At 44.2% G+C, this 16,093-nt stretch overlaps 2 protein-coding genes and 1 long non-coding RNA gene across 7 annotated transcripts in view; all 3 read left to right on the top strand.

Moving 5' to 3' along the window:
• CDKN1A (cyclin dependent kinase inhibitor 1A) overlaps window positions 1-9,121 on the top strand; it is a 10,882-nt gene extending 1,761 nt beyond the window's left edge. For all 4 annotated transcript variants that reach the window (XM_083617936.1, XM_083617935.1, XM_083617937.1 and 1 more), the window contains exons 2-3: window positions 5,585-5,980; window positions 6,951-9,121. In XM_083617936.1, coding sequence (XP_083474062.1) covers window positions 5,593-5,980; window positions 6,951-7,000 — 438 coding nt within the window. In that variant the 5' untranslated portion in view covers window positions 5,585-5,592 and the 3' untranslated portion in view covers window positions 7,001-9,121. The remainder of the gene's footprint in view (window positions 1-5,584; window positions 5,981-6,950) is intronic.
• Window positions 1,213-2,052, top strand: LOC310764319. The gene is made up of 2 exons (XR_014549120.1): window positions 1,213-1,247; window positions 1,281-2,052. It is a non-coding gene; the product is annotated as an uncharacterized lncRNA (long non-coding RNA).
• A 1,360-nt stretch (window positions 9,122-10,481) lies between the features above and the next one.
• Window positions 10,482-16,093, top strand: part of RAB44 (RAB44, member RAS oncogene family) — a 32,163-nt gene continuing 26,551 nt past the window's right edge. Inside the window, exon 1 of one of the 2 annotated variants that reach the window (XM_083617913.1) lies at window positions 10,482-11,564. The gene's annotated coding sequence lies outside the window, so the exon portion shown is untranslated. Of the gene's footprint in view, window positions 11,565-14,669; window positions 14,856-16,093 lie in introns of those variants that run through there. The other variant, XM_083617912.1, reaches the window with a different exon arrangement.

Genomic DNA, 16,093 nt, shown 5'->3' with positions numbered 1-16,093 from the left:
CGTTTACGCGGCTTGAGCAGACGAAGCCCGATTTTGCGAACTGCTGTGCGTTTCCAGCCACTTTTTCCCTCCTAAAAGGCGCGGGGGGCCCCCGAAACAGCTTATTGGGGTGGGATTTCCGCCCCCCTCGCCTTTTTGAGCCCAAATCTCCAATTATGAGCTTTTGCCAACTGCTGTGGTTCTCACCCCCCTCTTTTTCTCTTTTTGGGGGGGGGTAGGTGGAAGGAAGCGCCTTGAAACCGGCCCCCAATCCGCCGGATGCTTGTTGGAGGGGGCGGCGAGGCGGGGCCGTAGTAAGTTGTCTGGGGGCCGTGTTTGTTTCCCTGCCTGTGGCAGAACTAGGTCTGTGTGGCAAGCGCGATTTCGCAACTTCCCTCCCCCCTCCCTCCCCCACAGCGCGGCACGTGACGCAGCTGCTGTGGTGCCAGATGACGTAATCCCGGGGCGAGCGCCGCGAGCGTCTCGCACACCTCCTGGGCTCCTCCTATTACGATAAGCAAGTCCTGTTTGCTTTGCTCCAGCCTTGGGGGCCGAAGGAGCCCGAGCTCCCTGAGCTCACCCTGTGCCCGGCAGGCGGAGCAGCTGATCGCCAGCGAGACAGGCCACCAAGCGGTCGGGATTGTTTTGCAACTGCGAGAGACGCTCATCTGAACTACGCGCAGGGTTTTTAAGCTACTGTTTCAACAACAGTGGTGACCTACATTGTGATTGGCTGGCTCTTAACCGGCAACCACCAAAGCATGTTTGCAGGATAAATAGGAAATACTAGAATGCGGCGCTGTGTTTAGTAAGGTGGCCGACTTATGCGCAAGCCCCTCTGAAAGAGAGTGTGTATTGTCTGCAGAAGGTCTCTGGATCCCTTCCTGGCACCTCCACCTAAGGCTGGGAAGGACTGCTGTCTGAAAAGCTGCTGTCAGAAAGTGAAGACACTGCTGATTTGGGTAGGCTAAATATGGGCCTTCAGCAGCTGTTAGACAGTGATTTTGTAGCTGCAGCCTCCATCCCAAATGCAGAATCGAGCAAACTGCCTGGTCCTTTCCAGCAGCTGTCTAAGGTAGCGCCTGTGCAATGGCAACAGAGCAACTCTAGCTGTGATCTCAAGTAAGAAGTGAATAAGAAAGATCTTTGAAAATTAACATTCAGGGTTGACTTTCAGGACCTTGGGGGTGCAGTTGCTGCAAGAAAAGCATTTTAAAACATTGGATTGTATGAGTTGATTTCTAGCCTCTAGCTGACTGTGTGTGTGTGTGTGTGTGTGTGTCATAGCTGTCAACTTTCAGATTTGAAAATAAGGGATCAGCAGCCTTGAAAATAAGGGATCAGCAGCCATACCTGTCCCGGGGACAGTCTAACAATCCGGGATAGCAGCACGAAGCAGTAGGAAACGGCACTAGAATAAGGGAATTTCCCACCAAAAAGGGAAGGTTGACAGCTATGGTGTGTTTGTGTGTGTGTATGCATGAACCAATGTGCATAGCATTCAATTTGACAACCCACTGCAAAAGTTGCTCTTTGAACCTTTTGTGGTGGTTTTGCTAGAGACGTGGTGGCACTTTCCTGTGATGCGAGTGAATTGTTTGCCTGCATGCAATCCACTGTGTTTAAGACTGGAAAGGGGACACTGTTCCCTCAATAGAGGATTAGTTAACAAACTATGTGAATTCATAGAATTGGCTAAAATGACAGCAGCCATTAGACTTCACTCGAATCAAAAACTTAAGAAGGAATGGAATTGCTTAGAAGAATATATGACAAAACATCGCTCCAAAACGAATTTATTGATATGCATGGACTAACTTTGTAAAGGTGTGAAAAAATTATTGCAAGAGGGTTTTGAGAGCCAAGGGAACCAATATATATAGCACAATGACTAGTTCAATATATATCAAAGGAAGTCGAGCTGTGGTGGAGGGAAGTCACAATAGAATGAGATAGACACAGAATGGAAAACGGGAATTTTATCAATGTAGTATCTTATACTGTATATTCTGTATACTTTAGTGCATATATTCCATGTTATAATAATTAAATGAAATAAAGATTTAAAACTCAGTGTGTTTAAGGCTGCTGCAGTTATTGTGGTCACAGAAGTAGCCTTGACTCTTCTCTTTCAGCAAGAGGAAGAAGCAGTTCAGAACTTGCATGGCACCAACTTTTGCAGGGTGAGCAGCTGAGGGAACTAAAGGTGCCTTGTGGGCACTCTGCTCCAGTGGCCTGAAGTGGCAACTTAACAAGATATCAAGTTGAGGCCTGCCCTCGGCAGCCACGCTACCTGCCAGGACTTGTTCTGGTATGCCTAAACCTCTCAATGATGTCATTCAGCATAGCTGTTTATAAAGAGAGCATGAAGGCTGCTGCTATTTTTAACCTCTTTGCCTCTTCCCAAGCCTGAACACTGGAGGAAAGGCAGCCTTGCAAACACATTGGCCAGTGTAGGTGGTGGTGGTCTGGAAATATACTCTCTAGACAAAACACAGTCCACTTAAGCATCCTGGTAACCCAAACCTTATAAACCCAAATGTGTGTATGCACAGTAAACCTTAGAGGTGACTTCACACAAGATGCTTAAATTGATCTACAGTGTGATGTCAAGATGGGTCATTATTTGGCTGCATTCTGTCTCTCACTAATGCCATTCAGCACTAGAGAAAATGTGTTATGATGGTGTGGGAGGGCCTTGTATTGATGGAAACTCTGTCTCCCTTGATGGCCTTGAGATCAGCTTTGTCTGCAATATGGATGGATGAAAGGGGGGCAGGGCAAAGGTCAAAATGCTAAGATTATGTGGGCCAAAGGCATCAGATTTGATGAAGCCAGGAACCCCAACTCAGCTGTACAGATCTGTGTGTATGTGTGTGTGTGTTGAATCCTGAACAGTCCGTGATGCCCAAGTCCATTAGCAGCTGGTGACTTAACATTTTCTCGTAAATTGTAGCTAGTTCTACACTGCATATGCACAGCAGGTGGTGTTTGGCCACATTCAGTGCTAAAAGTACATGAACAGTGCAATCTTTCATGCACGTTAACATGAGAGAAAGTCACACTGCATTCAATGCAGCTTGCTCCCCAGCTTTTCAAGGCTGGAGATCTAAAACAATTCTTGGCAACAAAAAACACCCATTTCACAGAAGAACTGGTAATGCTCAGAAGCCTCTCCCAAACAGGCAAAACATCTACACCCTCCCTCCCAAAATAAAGCACAGAAAAAGGAGGCAACTTCCCCAACCCCCCTCAATTAAAAAACCCCCAACACATTTTAGAGTGGGGGTGAGGGCTTGGGTCTGAAGGTGCTGTAGTGCCCAGGTGCCATGTTGAGGACCGTAGCCCTAGGAAGTGTGTTTAGGATTGCAGGTTTTGCAATACAGTATACTGTACTGAACTCAAGGTCTTCCAGTGCAGCCACATGCTTTTTAAAAGAGGTACTTGGACATCCTAGGACTGTACCAAGACAACTGAGGGTGTGTTTTCTATATAAAGATTGGGTTCTGACTCTGTCCTTCTGAATCGTCCAGATTTGGGCAAATGTGGACTATTCCTTCAGGGTGCTCCTATGCTCCTTTATTAGGTCTCATATCAGTATAGCCGTACCTTGGTTTATGAATTTAATCCATTCCGGAAATCTGTTCTTAAACCAAGGCATTCTTAAACCAAGGCGTGCTTTCCCATAGCAGCGGGGGACTCAATTTACAAAGGAGACACACTCAACATGTTCTGCTTGCAAGGCAAAGTTCACAAACCAAAACACCTACTTCTGGGTTTGCAGCGCTCTTTTATCCAAGTTGTTCATAAACTAAGCTGTTCTTAAACCAAGGTACCACTGTATTTAAAAGCATAACTAACAACCAACACAATCAAGATTCTGTACAGAAACTATCATTTGGAATGAGTGCGTACAAACTGACAAAACAGACACTTTTATGCAACGCAGTTCACCTGCATCCAATTGTCTAGAGGGGATCAATAAATAGTGGAAAGATCTGATGTGGAAGATTCTGCTTCACGTTAGGCCAACCATAAAACTGCAAATGCTGTTCATGGAAAACATGGGACTGCCTCCTTGAGTGTGTTCAGTGTGCCCAATGATAACTGCTGTGGCAATGCTTTCCTAATTTAACAAGAGTTGTCTGATGGATGACTGCATGGAAATAATTATGTGGGAGAAAGGGAGTACTAAAAATGGAACACCGCCAACTAGATCTTGGCTTGCAACCCCTTTTTAATCTCCAAGGAGCTCTACTACATGTAGCTATTGGGTAGCTTCTTGGTTGAAGGCTGTGGTTCAAAGGGTGGGGATGATGAGGCTTGTGTGTACAGTGCAAAGAGCAGCTTTCTTGGTGACGTTGGCAGTTACTCAGAGGAATCCTTAGCCGTTTCAAACGTCATCTGAATGATGTTCTCCTGGCTGAGAATTTCCCTACAGATTCCATCCCTAGTTTTATGTTGCTCAGTTCTTTCAAAGGTAAGGCCTGTTAAAACCGTTGGGCCCAACTTGTTGGTTTATATATTCAATTGCTGGTTTATATATTCAATTTATTTGCTACTTCTTAATGTCAGCTGAAATCTCCCAACAAAAAGGAATCGAATACAATACAAATTCCTTATTCAAAAGTAAACAATATTCCTAATCACCACCACCACCATAATTCTTCATTTGGATAGTGTTCTTGAAGCTACCAGCATGAGTTTGACCAAATTGCGGGAGGCAGTGGAAGACAGGAGTGCCTGGCGTGCTCTGGTCCATGGGGTCACGAAGAGTTGGCCACGACTAAACCACTAAACAACAACCACCACCAAATATATATCTAAACAATGTACATAATTAGGCATTCTTAGTCACTTTACTTAACAGTTAAAAATTCCTAACTGTTAACCAAAAAAGCTTGATAGTGTCATGGCTTCAGCCCTGGAGGTGTACTTTATTGTCTCTCAAGACAACTCTGATGCCAACAATAACAGTCACCTATACATTCACTCTACACAGGAACTATTCTAAGCACTCAACCACCACATACACAATCGCACATGCACCACTTCACTCAGTCTGCTCGATTCTCACTTCATTAAAAATTGCCGTGGTCCTTTTCTATATGTACTGCATTTTTCACAAGTAAATCTGCGCTCGAAGCAGTTTATGGAAAATATAGTAACACAGTAACAGTACATAATAAGACATATACTTGCTGAAACATAACACTAAAAATTAATAACAATTAACTGTTAACAATATATAAACATTATGCTGTTGAGTTCTTTTGATTAGGCCTTGCTGCTGGTCTTGCCGCCATTAGGAGGTGTGGTTGGTCAGTGACTTGGGACAGGGTCTCTTCTGTATTGGAACCAAGCTACAACATTTCCTCCCCTGGAAGCTGGTCTTGCTTCCACCTTGAAGGCCTTTCATTGTGCTGTCAATTCTGATATTTTTGCCAAGCTTTTGACCTAGTAAAATTAGCTTTGCCATGGCATTTTTTAAAAAAAATCAATTTATTTTACTTGCTGAATTGATTTATAAGTTTTATTGTTAACTTATAACTGTTATAGGTGGCCTGTAACTTTCCTTAAAACATGTCGCTTGTATTTCTCCTAGCTGGAAACATGCCTCTGTCTAAGGGCAACCTCCTTCGGTCTCCCTGCAGCAGGAAGCTTTGCAGAAACCTCTTTGGACCAGTCGATCATGACCAGCTTCAAAAGGACTTCCAGTCCTTAATGAAGGCCCAGCTGGAGGAGGCTCAGCAGAAGTGGAACTTTGACTTTGAATCGGAAACTCCACTTGAAGGGGACTATAAATGGGAAAAGGTCTCTCATCTAAACAGGTTGCCTTCTCAAGATCTGCTGAGCCCCACAAAGGAAAACAGTTGTGCCGGTGAAAAGAGCTTGAGCTCCTCCCCAGTGCTTCTCAAGATGCACACAAAGACAGACAGGCCAACGCAAGTGGGCTTTGAGGCTCGCAAGTCTTCCAAGCGAAAGCAGACAACTATCAAAGGTAAGGAGCTACCAGCTTTGTTTGTCTTCCGTGTTTACATTTGCAGAGAGGAGGGTAGAATTACCAGTAATGGCCAAAGCTGCCCTGGATGTGGATTTCACTTTTGTGAAATTGCATTTGTTTCAAATTCACCAGTTGAATTCTGAACCTGAGCTCAAAACTGGAATTTGATTTTGGGAATTTTGATTGTCTTGTCATCAGTTTAAGAGGAAGTTTTCTTATACGCCCCCCCTTAAAAAAATAAAATTATATTTTAAACCAAACCTTCATCCTGAAGGTTCCCAGGATGCAGTCGAACCTTTAAAATAAAATTGAACACATAGCTATAGAAGTTTAAACCGAACAGTCACGTTTAGTAACTATCTCTTAAAACTTCAATAGCAAAGAATCCAGCAGAATGCAACCAGTAGTCATATTGGTGGTCTTCAGCTGACAAGTGAAAAACCAATAACAGGACATGGAAATATCTGCTAGGAGGGAATTCCACAGCTAAGCTGCCATGATTGAGAGCGTTGCACCAACCACCAGCACAGTCTGTCCTGCAAATCTTAAACCAGGCTTCCTCAACCTCGGCCCTCCAGATGTTTTGAGACTACAATTCCCACCATCCCTGACCACTGGTCCTGCTAGCTAGGGATCATGGGAGTTGTAGGCCAAAAACATATGGAGGGCTGAGCTTGAGGAAGCCTGTCTTAAACCATGGGCTGGCAAGGCCACTCCTTCGTGTACATGACTCTCAAGTTGTAAAGTGCGACCTTGAAGTAAGCTCACTTGAATACCATGGAACTTCTGGGTAAACATTCATAGAATTGCGCAGTTACGGTTGTGTTGGGAACTCCAGGATCTTGGCTGGTGATTGCCTTGCAGTCTCTGAGCAGACTGCTCTTGGGCATGAATGAATATCTCCCAGGCACTCACACGGACACTCCCTTGGCTGGCATGCTCAATTTGTCCTTCTGCTCTTTTCCAGACTTCTACAGCTCCAAGCGGAGAACTGTCCCCTGCAAGTCAGACCCATGATAACTACACTGCAAGCAAAATGCATCCACGCAGTCTCTGGGCTAAAGGAGCTGACCTGCCTTCACCGCTATTAGCTGGAATGGCCGACTTGGACACGACACTCAGTGCAGGCAGCAGACTTGACTGTTTGAAGGAGCAGCTAGTTAGAGTAATGACTTCTGCTCTGAGGCTCTTACTTTACATAAAAACTATGTAGCGGACTAGTGTAACACTTCAGAAGGATGTAGAGTTATTTTTCTTATTTATGATGGCACTGGAGCTTTATGTGCAATGGAATTTATTGTAAAGCCTTATCCTAAAATAGACTTAAGTTGCTGGGGGAGATGCTTAAGCATGATGGCAAGAGGGAAGGATCAGTGCAAGTACTGCTTGTGGCTGAGACCTTTCACACACCTGTCTCAGGTATGAGTCACTTTGCAGGTGCAAGGTCCGAAGGATTGTATTTTCCTAGGTCTGTGATCTTGCTCTCTCTGTGTTGTTTTTTGTCCTGCTAGGTTTAAAGGAATATGGTGAGGGGGGGGGGGGAGAAAAAAGACTTCCAATCCAGAAAGCTAATCCATTCATTTACAAAGATGAAGATCTTCCTACTGTGGGCAGTAGTATCACAAATCAGTACCATTACTGTTGCAGGAAGGATTCCATTATCAGACAATACTGGATAGTGTGTGAGCACTGTAACTTCCTTCCCCTTCCTAAATCTATCGAATAATACTGTTGACTCAAGTCATGCAAATAACACTAGCCTTAGGGGGGAAATGTAGCCAGTGGGAACCAGAAGTTTGAGCTCAGAAATATTACTCTACTTCTGCCATGCAGCCTGTAGGCACATATTGCCAGCATAGCGACTCATCCATCCTTCGACAGCATACAGCCTTTGGTATGGTACTAATTGGTGAGAATATTGTGGGATTTGGGTTCCCAGTGAGTGCTAGCGAGGCTTGATAAGACATGCCCATGGAGTTTCCATTGCCTCTGGAAACATGGTTCACTTGTGACATCTCTCTCTAGCATGACGTAATGATAAAGGATTTAACTTGTGTTTGCTTTCCATGCTTTCTGCAGCTACCTGTGATCTTGCCAGCTTTCCTTTACCCTTTTAAGATTGGAAAGTAAATTGCTTAAAGCTTAAGCACATCTACTTGGTGCAAGACAATTAAACTCACAGCTGTTCCTGTCTGAATTTGGGACCGATATTTCAGTTATTACTGGCATCTTATTGCCAGAAGCACCACCTGTTCATATTGGGTGCAGTGTTTAACACTGGAATCTGAAATGTAGCCTTTTGCCATGTGCAAGTCAAATCAGACTTTCATGTGAATCATCACAATGTTCCAAGTCAAATCTAACTTTGCCTTTATTGTTCTACCCCTTTGCAACGGGTTCTTTACCGCTGCGCTGCTGGAATAGCACCCGCTGCTGAAATCTTGAATCTTTCATCGCGGTGTGTTTTTTGGGAGCTATTGCTTTATTCCAGAGGCTGGAGCTGGGTTGGAACACTTGGACCACCTGAGGATCGCATTTTAGTTAAACGAAGGGTGTGTCCCATTTAACTGCATCTGTTTTGCAAGAGTGGTGGGGAAATCCCTACGGCCGTGGGAAAGGATTAATGCTAGCACATTACTGACGGGCACAATTTTGCCTTTGACAGACAACGCAGGAGCATATTCGTGCTTTGTTCGGCACCTTCATCTTTTTTCCTCCAAGAGAAAGTTGGGGGTGGGGAGATGTCAAGCACTTGGCCTAGTGGGTTGTTTGTTGTTATAGGCCTGGGATGGAGGGGGGGTGGGAATGTAGCAGCTGAAATTGGGAGTACTATCAGCCATACTGTATTAGACTAGTTACAAACAACAACTGTGGCTTGTGAGCAAGATGTTGGAAGAAGACCTATCTTACCCAGAAGCACAGCTTTGGGTACTTCCTTAAGATAGTATGTTTGCCTGTGGATTTCTGACTTTTCTAGAGTTGCCATGGACAGGCCTGGCCACTTCGGACCACTGCACTTCTACATTCAGGGTAATGCGTAATGCTAGGACTCTCGGCACTAATCCATTTGTTTGTGAATATAATGCTGCTGAACTGACTTAAGTATAGACCTTAAAATAAAAGCTGTTTCATAATGGAGCAACACTTTTGTCTGATTTAATTGCACGTGGGATTGATCAAGCTTGAATTTTCTGGGTGGTGAGGGCTCTTTCCTTGGGGGTTGGTTAGTTTTTTTAATGGAGATAATAGGCAAATGGAAAGACACTATTCCTCCTACTAGTTGTGCAAAGTGGGACAAAACCATGGCAAAGGGCTGCCATACCACCATCAGGAAACACTGCAGAGGATGCCATAGATGGCAGAGGTCAAATCTGATTGCCAAATACATGCTGTGACTGTTAATCCATGCTTCATCTATCAAATATGAGCTGGAGAACTTAGTGGTATTACTATGCCAGCTGTCAGTCAGTTTCTTCTTTCCATCCTTGGATTACTAATCTCTTGCATGCTGAAGCATCATGGTAATAGTATTTGCTCTCTAATGGTTGGATTGTTGCAGTGCCTTATAGAATATCCACAGGCATTCTCATTTCAAAGACCGAAAAACATGTTTGCAAAAATATTTTAAGTTCATGAAAGTGAAGGTTTTGGTGGTGAATGCCACAATAGGCCTAAGAACTTAATGTAAGGGCAAAAAGATAAGGAAGTTAAAAGAGATCCTAGAGCTTACAGGAAACTAAAAGACCAAGAGTCAGATACAATGGTAAAAGTGTTTGATGGGCAGGCTCCGAATAGGCAGCAGGCTGGAAAATGGGAGCCTTAAGGAAACCCAGAACAGAAGGTGGAGAGTAAAGAAAGGAGTGAGTTTAGAGAAAAGCCCATACAATTTTATAGAGGCAGAAATTATTTCCAATACTACACATCTGAAGTCACCTGCCTGGCTGGATGTGGGAAATAAGAGTGCTAAGAGGTACAGTGGCTCTCCCCTACCAATCTTTCTTTGGCAGAATGTATCCTCTTAGGAAGGGTCACCATGGCTGCTATTTGCATCCCATTCTGGGCAGTCTTAATTTACTCTGGAAGGCCTCTTTTGCCTGAAAATTTCATTCACTTAGGTGAAAAGGGGAAAAGGTTATACAGTGGTACCTTGGGTTAAGTACTTAATTCGTTCCGGAGGTCCGTTCTTAACCTGAAACTGTTCTTAACCTGAAGCACCACTTTAGCTAATGGGGCCTTTCTGTTCTCATCCTGAAGCAAAGTTCTTAACCCGAGGTACTATTTCTGGGTTAGCGGAGTCTGTAACCTGAAGCGTATGTAACCTGAGATACCACTGTAGTTGTTTTTATATTCAAAAAGAGTGAAACAGCTTTGGATTTAACAGTTCAGAATTGGACCTGAATTACAAATTGGAATGATACAGTACAGATCCAAAAGAGGCTGGGTTGCTTCCAAACACTACAAATAAAAGACCAAATTTTGCGGTGGCGGCACACCACTATTACCGGTAATTGGTTTTTATTCATATGTCCTTCAAGTGATTAAAAAGCAGCTGTGAGTTGATATTTCCAAATATTCAAAGACATATCTAAGAAGCACTTTGCACACACAAAAGAGCAATTGTATTGGATAAACAAAACAATGTGCTGTGTTTTTGGCAGTACACTGGCAGTACACTTACACAGGATGAAATATAAACTACTATAATCTTGTAGTTTCTGTACTGTTAAGTGCTGCTCCCCATGAATGTGGGGTTGGGTTCAGAAAAGAGGCAACTGTTCTTAGAAATGTGATCCTGAAAATACATAGCAGATCCTCTTCCTTTGTAGGATGTTACTTGGAATACAGACAACTATTTGTTTTTTTAAAAAAGCCAGTTAACAATGGCTAATCAATATACAGATAATCTCAGCAGAATTTGGCAGAAAAGAAAGTGGGTAGATATATTTACATGCTTGCTTAATGGAATGGCAGTGGCTTTTTATAGTTGCCTCTGACTAACCTAGACTGAAGACCAAAAAACCCTTTGCTGCTGGTTTGCATTCTAGGTAGCCACAATAATCTTGCTAACACAATCACATTTCTATTTGCAAACCATTCCATAAACAATTTTTACTGCAGGCTGACCTTTGAGCTTGTTCCACATTTGTGAAATGGCTCAATGTAGGCCGTACTATTGGTCTCCCATTCAACAGCAAAACATTTGCTGATACTTTATATTCCCGGAAATATGGCTTCTCCCAAGTAAAAGTGAAAACCAACTGTGTTTTGTGCAGCCAATTTTAATCTTGCATTAAATGTCCCAAGGCAACCAATGCCTTTCCCAGAGATCTGTAGGACAAACAGTTAAAATAACGTGAGTGGCTGTAGCATGCTGTTCTGGCTGAGCCCACAACAGAAAGATGGGTTGAGCAAGAAGGAAAGTGACAACACAAATGTCTCAGTTATGCTGGTGAAATCGGCCACCTTCTCCCTCCTTTGTGGTTGTGCCAACTTCCGTCTGCAAAATAAAGGAACCGTCTCATTTAAGAGGAGGTGTCCTGCTCTTTGCAGCAAGTGAGAACCCTGTAGATGCTGGTGAATGGTAAGTGCTTTTTATGGTCTGGCTCGTGTTTTAGGGAGTAATATCGTGAGTCAACATATTAGTTAAAGAACAAACACATGGAGGCTTTTCTGTATTTTGGAGTTAGATTTTATTTTAACGGTGGAAATACTGAGTGCTAGGAGCTTCCACAAGGAAGCTTCTAAAGGTAAAGGTAAAGGTAAAGGGACCCCTGACCATTAGGTCCAGGCGTGACCGACTCTGGGGTTGCAGCGCTCATCTCGCTTTATTGGCTGAGGGAGCCAGCGTACAGCTTCCGGGTCATGTGGTCAGCATGACTAAGCCGCTTCTGGCAAACCGGAGCAGCGCACGGAAACGCCGTTTACCTTCCCGCTGGAGCGATACCTATTTATCTACTTGCACTTTGACGTGCTTTCGAACTGCTAGGTTGGCAGGAACTGGGCCTGAGCAACGGGAGCTCACCCCGTCGCAGGGATTTGAACCGCTGACCTTCTGATCGGCAAGTCCTAGGCTCTATGGTTTAACCCACAGTACCACCCGCGTCCCTAAGAAGCCTCTAAGAAGCATTTCCATGTGCTGAATTTCTGCCTGCTGTGCAGCTGTTAAAAGCACAGATCCCCTGATTAAAAGTCAGTGGGGTGGAATAGTGGTTGGAGTGAGGATGGGAAGCCTGTGGTCCTCCAGATGTTGTTGGACAACACCTCCCAATACCTGTGACTGTTGGCCATGCTGGCTAGGACTTATGCAATTTGGGGTCCCTGCACCTGTATTGGTGTGACAGAGTAGGATGAGACCCAGGCTCATCTCAGCTAAGAAGCTTTTGCTTGGGTGACCTTGGGCTAGTCGCCATCTCTCAGCCTAACCTACTTTGCAGGATTGTGAGAATAAAATGGTGCACAAAAAGACAAATGCACGCCACCCGGAGCTCCTTGGAGGAAGCGTGGAATATAAGTACAACAAAGAAAGAAAGGGGAAGGGAGAATTGATAGCCCTAGTGACTGATTCACACCATACATTTAAAGCACATTCAGCACACATTTAGTGCGTATGACTTACCCCAAACATTCCTGGTAGCTGGAGCCATAGACCTACAATTCCCTTATTTGTTTTTATTTATTTACAGCAGGGTTTCTCAAACTTGGGTCTTCAGCTCTTTTTGGACTACAGTTCCCATCATCCCTGATCATTGGTTCTGCTAGCTAGGGATGATGGGAGTTGTTATGTACTGAAGTTCTCACCCTGGGCCAGCAGGGGGATACTGTAGATAGTTTTCACTCAGGTCCACATCAGTTATTTTAGGCGGGAAACCCTGGGTTGTTGTTGCTACAATGTTGACAGCCGGCTGCCTATAAAAGCAGGCCGGCTGAGCTGTTTGCTGTTCAGTTCTGTCCAGCTTACAAGTAAAGAGCTGCTCTGGAGAAATCGCTGTGTCGTCTGCTATGTTCGCCCACAACTTAACAGGAGTTGTGGTCCAAAAAACATCTAGAGACCCAAGTTTGAGAAACCCTGCTTGTCAACCGAAAAGGCTTCCAGAGTGATTTACATACCACCTAGGATTATTGGGTGAAAGTCATGTGCTTTAAATGTATGGTATAGATTTGCCCATACAGCGAGTTTGAATCAAAATCCAGGTTCCTTTTGAAAATATCTTACGCATCGTTGCCTGGGCCCTTGCAAGCAACACCAGGACTGTACACTGTAGTATGACTCTCCAGCACCCTTTTTTTTTGTATTGTCAACAAAAAAACAACGACCCTGAAGAGTGATGTAAATTGTTTTCCACTTTTGACATTTTAAAAAATGCAAACAGCACCTCTTACAGCAGATTACTCAATCACACTTATGCTACAATCCTGCACCCGCTTAACTGTGTGACTACTTCTGAGTAGGCATGTAAATGCATATACTCTAGAGCAGACTCAAAGAGCTGCTTTTTGCCAGACTTAGTTGACTGTCATGATAGTCCAAATCAACTGAAATTTCATCCTTTGCCAGCAGCACAAACAAAATGTGGGAACTTATTTAAAGGTGTTAAGTTTCTGGAAAATCACCACATGCGCTGGCTGTGTGAATCCATGTTTGCACAACCATTGTCTCTAATGTAAGCTGACTTTTTGTAGTTTGCCAAAGCTTTACTGCAGGCTCTCTGTTGGTCAACTGCAGATTTAGAACCCACCAAGGAGAACCAACCAATTATGAGGTTGCACGGATATGGAGCACTAGCGGGGCTTGAGTTGCCTTGACTTTAAAAAAAGCTTTCTGAGTTCGTACCAGTTGCATCATCTATCCATGCCTATTGCTAATGGAACCTTAGTCTTATGTAAGGGTGTTGTGAAGATTAATGTCTTGCTTGAAGAATAGGTTGGGCAGGCTCTTGGGCTATATTATTAAGAACACATGTACAAATTTACCAAGAAAAGTTCTTATTTCATATACTGTACATGACATCTGGCAAGCCTAGCTGCAAAAGCCCAATGAAGTCACCAAACATATAGAATCAAAAGCATGAAACTATCCTGCAACTGGAAACTATATAATGACCCTTGTGGAATAAACTTCCAACTCAACATTTAGTTATATCATGTGTCAACTTTGAACCATGAGCTGCTTTTTGGAGGGACCTGGCCTTAGTTTTGGTCATCCAGAAAACCCACAGAAGTACTATTTATTTGTATATTGTATTTCCCCTGAAACTTTGTGTCCAAAGTGGTTTATAGGATGGACAATTTAAATACAGTACCCATAATTATAATATATTGCAATTACCAATTCAACAACTGCAGTTCATTTAAAGGAGCATAAAACATACCAACCGGTCAGTGAACAATATCCAATACTAATAATATCAGAGTTATGCTCATATTAAGCCATTCATTGAAAAGTTAATTCAAGTCTAACCAGGGGCGGAAGAAGGGGGGTGCGGTAGGGGCAGGTCTACCTGGGTGTCACCACTGAGGGGGATGACAAAATGCCGGGCGGCACCACCCCAGGCGCCCGATCCGCTTGCTCCACCGCTGAGTCTAACCATACAAGTCTAACCTCCCCCATAAAGTAGCAGAAAAAGAGGAAATGGTTTTTAAAAATTGCAAGACACTTCAGACAGCGCACTCTAGATCATAGTTATCATTTGAGAGTTGGACTTCCACATTCAGTTTCACATACCCTGAAAAGGCTCCAGTTGAAACTAGTTGACCAACTTTTGTTGCTGTGTGTTGCCAAGTCTGCTTGGTCCCCACTGCACTGTTCAACCTGGGAAATTCTATTGACTCACCGCCAGCGATATAGGCAAGCGGTTCTCGATCCTCTTTGAGAGTAAGTACTTCTTCTTTCTGCGAACATTTCTAATTACAAATGCTAGAAAGTTGTGGGCTCCTGTACCATAATTTCTATAATTAGATACAAGTGCAGTTACCATGATGGTTTCAAAGGAAGGCTGATTAAGACAGGAGTCGGCAAAGTTTTTATGGCTTGGGCTGGTTCACGGTCCTGCAGACGCTGCAGTGGGCCAGAGTGTGTGTGTGCCCATGCATGCATGCATGCGCAAATGCTCTTTCCAGCGCTTCTACCGGCGTGGAGGAGGCGTGTGCAGCTTCCCATTGGCTGCAGGAGCTTCCTGCAGCCAATGGGAAGCCGGCCAGCATTGCGGAAGGCGGTCCGCGCTCTGCTCCGTGCCGGTTTAGCGCGGCGCACAGGAGCTGACTGAGCGGGCGGTGGGGGTCCCCGAGCAGGCGGCGGGGTCCATGGGCTGGTTAAATGACCCCCATGGACTGCTTGTGACCCATGGGCCTTAGGTTGCCAACCCCTGGATTAAGATCTAAAACATGGGTAGGCAAACTAAGGCCCAGGGGCCGGATCCGGCCTAATTGCCTTCTAAATCCGGCCCGCAGACGGTCCAAATGTATTTTTACATGAGTAGGATGTATGCTTTTATTTAAAATGCATCTCTGTTTTTTTGTGGGGCATAGGAATTCGTTCATTCCTCCCCCCAACAAAATATAGTCCGGACCCCCACAAGGTCTGAAGGAAGGTGGATCAGCCCCCTGCTGAAAAAGTTTGCTGACCCCTGAATTTTAAAATGATTCAGATAATAACTTTTTTAAAAAGGGGCAAATCAGTGCTCTTTTTTTCTAAAAAAATGTTTAGGGGTATTCTCATTTCCCCCCACATATTGAAATACTGCCCCTCAATGATGCCAAACTTAGTTTCACAAAATGTTTAGGGGTATGCGTCCCCCCAGGAAAAAAGCACTGGGGCCAATACAGTGGTACCTTGGGTTACATACGCTTCAGGTTACATACGCTTCAGGTTACATACGCTTCAGGTTACAGACTCTGCTAACCCAGAAATAGTACCTCGGGTTAAGAACTTTGCTTCAGGATGAGAACAGAAATCGTGCTCCGGCGGCGCGGCGGCAGCAGGAGGCCCCATTAGCTAAAGTGGTGTCTTAGGTTAAGAACAGTTTCAGGTTAAGTACGGACCTCCGGAACGAATTAAGTACTTAACCTGAGGTACCACTGTATTGTAACAGCTTTTGAGTTTCCCAAGACTTT

Source organism: Podarcis filfolensis, assembly GCF_964270895.1.
Source record: "Podarcis filfolensis genome assembly, chromosome: 6".
NCBI lineage: Eukaryota > Metazoa > Chordata > Lepidosauria > Squamata > Lacertidae > Podarcis > Podarcis filfolensis.
Note: the sequence above shows the minus strand (reverse complement) of the source record. Positions and strands in the feature narration are given on the sequence as shown.